Raw genomic sequence first — 2,724 nt, 5'->3', positions numbered from 1 at the left:
CTCTGGGGACTGCACTGAGCCCTTCTTCCGGCCCGTGGCGCTCAGGAGCAGTTACGGGAAATCGGGGCTCGCGAGGCCGTGGCTGGCACGTGACCGGGGGCGGGCCGGTCAGCTCCGCTCTCACGGTCACCGTCTGACCCCCTGGGGGCCAGAGCGGGAGAGAGCTGTGAGCTGTGTCTGGGGCGTAAGGTCCAGGATGCGGCAGGTGAGGAACGGCAAGAGCAGCGGCCGGCCAGAGGCCCCCAGTGCCCCTCCCAGAGAAGCCGCCGGCCCGCCACCCCCGGCTCTCCTCTCCCGGTCTCCCTTCAGGCTCCACGGACGTCTGACCGCCCGCCGACCGCGTGCTCAGCACGCTAGGAGCACAGCACCCCTGCTCCAGACCCCGCCCGCCTCCTTCATCCCGCTCCTCCTCGGAAGGGGGGCGCTGGAGACAAGTGGGTTCCCCTCCAGGTGCTGCTGCTGTGCCCCAGCGGCCACATGGTGGGGGCAGCAGACAGGCGGGCCGGGGTGGCCCCGAGAGCTCCCAGCAGCCCTGCCTGCCCTCAGCCGCACTCCCATGCTCCCGGGGTCCCCCAGCACCGTCTGGGCCGCGTGCACAGCCGCCTCCATGAATAAACCGTCTCAGCGTTCTTTGTAGACTGGGTGTGCAGCGCTCAGGGCCGCCGGAAGGAGGGAAGGGCCCAGGAGACCCGACCCGCCTCTGGCCTCTCGCCCCAGCCCCACCGCAGGCACGGAGAGCCGCCCCAGGCTGAGAAGGACCCAGGGCCCCAGCCTGGGGCTCCCTGAGGTTGCTTTGGGGTCGGGGCTTTCCCCCAGGCCCCCTCCTTCACGTGGTCACCAGGCAGCTCGCCCTTGCTGCCTCCTGCGCCATCCCGGGCTCTGCTCCTTTCTCAGGGCGCCCAGAGGGGCAGGGAGGAAGAGCCTTTGGGGCGGCCCCCTCCTTCCTCCGCCAACCCGTTCTCGCTCCCCAGTGGGGTGCGTTGGTCACCTGGGCCTCCCATCACTCACCCGGGCAGCGCGACTTGGGTCCTGCCCCCACTTGGGTGCAGTCAGGGGGAGCTGGCCTGACACCCACAGTCACCCCTGAACTCTGACAGACATTCGATACCCAGGCGGCAGCCCAGAGTGGGTCACCCGAGCGGGGTTTTGGGGGCTGAGTAGGAGTTTCCCAAAGACCCATGAAGGGTCAGCCTGGACGGAGGCCCAGGAGTGGAAATCCACAAGGCAAAGCGGGGTCCGGCTGAAAGCAGGAGCTGCCCAGAGGCAGCAGAAGGCTTTGTGGAGCCGCCTGGGGCAGGGGTGGGGGGGGAGAAGTCCTCTGGCTTCCAGACCCACCCTCCGCCCCCACAATTCACACACACTCAGGCCTTCATTCTGCTTGCAGAGGAGGGGGAGGAGGAGAGGCGGGAGCTGAAACACAACCTATTCATGTCCCGGGGACTAACACCCCTCATTTTCCATGCTGGGGAAAGACAAAAACCCTTGACAACCTGTTTCTGGAACTTGCCAGCAGCCGCCAAGAGGAGCATGTTAATTAAATGTCGGCGAAGATGGAAGCCGGAGGCCCCGGCTCTAATTGGACAGTTTGCTTCACCCGGTTGAAAAACATTTTGACAAAGGAGGAGGTTGCGGCGGCTCAGCGGGGTGCAGCATGCCAGGGAACAGCGGTGCTTTGAGGGGCTGGGCCGGCCTCCCTCCCCCAGGGGAGCGCCCGCCCCCAGGCACGCCCACGGAGGGCCTGGCTGAGGTGCGGGAGGGTGGGAGCACCCAGGGAGCCCACTGCTGTCCCGTGGCCAGCATGAGGCCCCAGGACCAGCATTTCAGGGCTCAGCCAGGGCCCTTCCCCGTCACTGACCTTGGCGGGGGGCCGGTGGCCTCCAGGCAATGCTCAGGCTAGGGGGCCCGTGCCAGGGAGAGACTTGGTCTGCGCCCTGTGACCCAGACCGAAGGGGCCACTGGACGGAGATGAGCTATGAAATGTCCGGGGTGGGGGGAGGGGGCCCCCCCTGCAGCCCTGCGCGGCCCGCCCCTCTCCACACCGCCTGCCCCTGAGCAGGTGAAGGCTGGGCCCACATGCTGTGCTGGGATAGGACCAAGAGAGCCCTCCCAGCCTCCCCCACCTGCCTGGGCCATGCCTGTCTTTGGGGGGCGCCTGAGGCCCACAACCCCCCTCCAGACCCGTGTGGGGAAAGGCACAGGGACGCCAGTGTCTGTGCTGCCGGCTCCAGCCGGCCAGGGGTGGGGGGCAGGTGGCTCGCAGGAGCGCAGAGAGCAGGCTGGGCAGAGCGGCCCCTGTTGGGGCGCCTCCGGCCTGTCCACGCCCACAGGCGCCGTGGCTCCAGTCCTGTCAGCCTGGGCCCAGCTGCCCCCCAGGAGCTCACTTTGGGGTGGAGGCCAGCCTGGGCCGAGGGCACGAGAGCGGCGCTCAGGGGCCTGGCATGCGTGGTGGGCGGAGAGCCCCCTTGCCAGCTGGGCCCCAGGGTGGGGCGGGCAGGGCCCAGGCCCCCCACTGGTCTCGCCCCCCAGGCGCGGCAGCCCACAGGCCCGGAGGTGGAGCTTCTGTGGGGAGCCCCCCGTGGGGCTGGGCAGCTTGGTCCTTGGGTGCGCCAGGATAGTAAGTAGCACCACGGGGTTCCTGGCCTAGGTGGCGCACCGGGGTGGGACACCCTAAATTAGATGAGCTGTGAGTTCAGGGCAGTGACAGCCCCCGGAGTCGGGGTCCCC

The 2,724-nt window shown here is 68.7% G+C and overlaps 1 protein-coding gene across 1 annotated transcript in view; it reads left to right on the top strand.

The window, feature by feature from the left end:
- The window catches only part of RHCG (Rh family, C glycoprotein), an 8,071-nt gene extending 7,978 nt beyond the window's left edge, over positions 1–93 (top strand). The window contains exon 7 of the mRNA XM_004692987.1: positions 46–93. Within this exon, the coding sequence (XP_004693044.1) occupies positions 46–93 (48 nt within the window). The remainder of the gene's footprint in view (positions 1–45) is intronic.
- The last annotated feature ends 2,631 nt before the right edge of the window (positions 94–2,724 follow it).

Source organism: Condylura cristata, unplaced genomic scaffold, assembly GCF_000260355.1.
Source record: "Condylura cristata isolate star-nosed mole 26May11 unplaced genomic scaffold, ConCri1.0 scaffold00035, whole genome shotgun sequence".
Lineage (NCBI taxonomy): Eukaryota > Metazoa > Chordata > Mammalia > Eulipotyphla > Talpidae > Condylura > Condylura cristata.
Note: the sequence above shows the minus strand (reverse complement) of the source record. Positions and strands in the feature narration are given on the sequence as shown.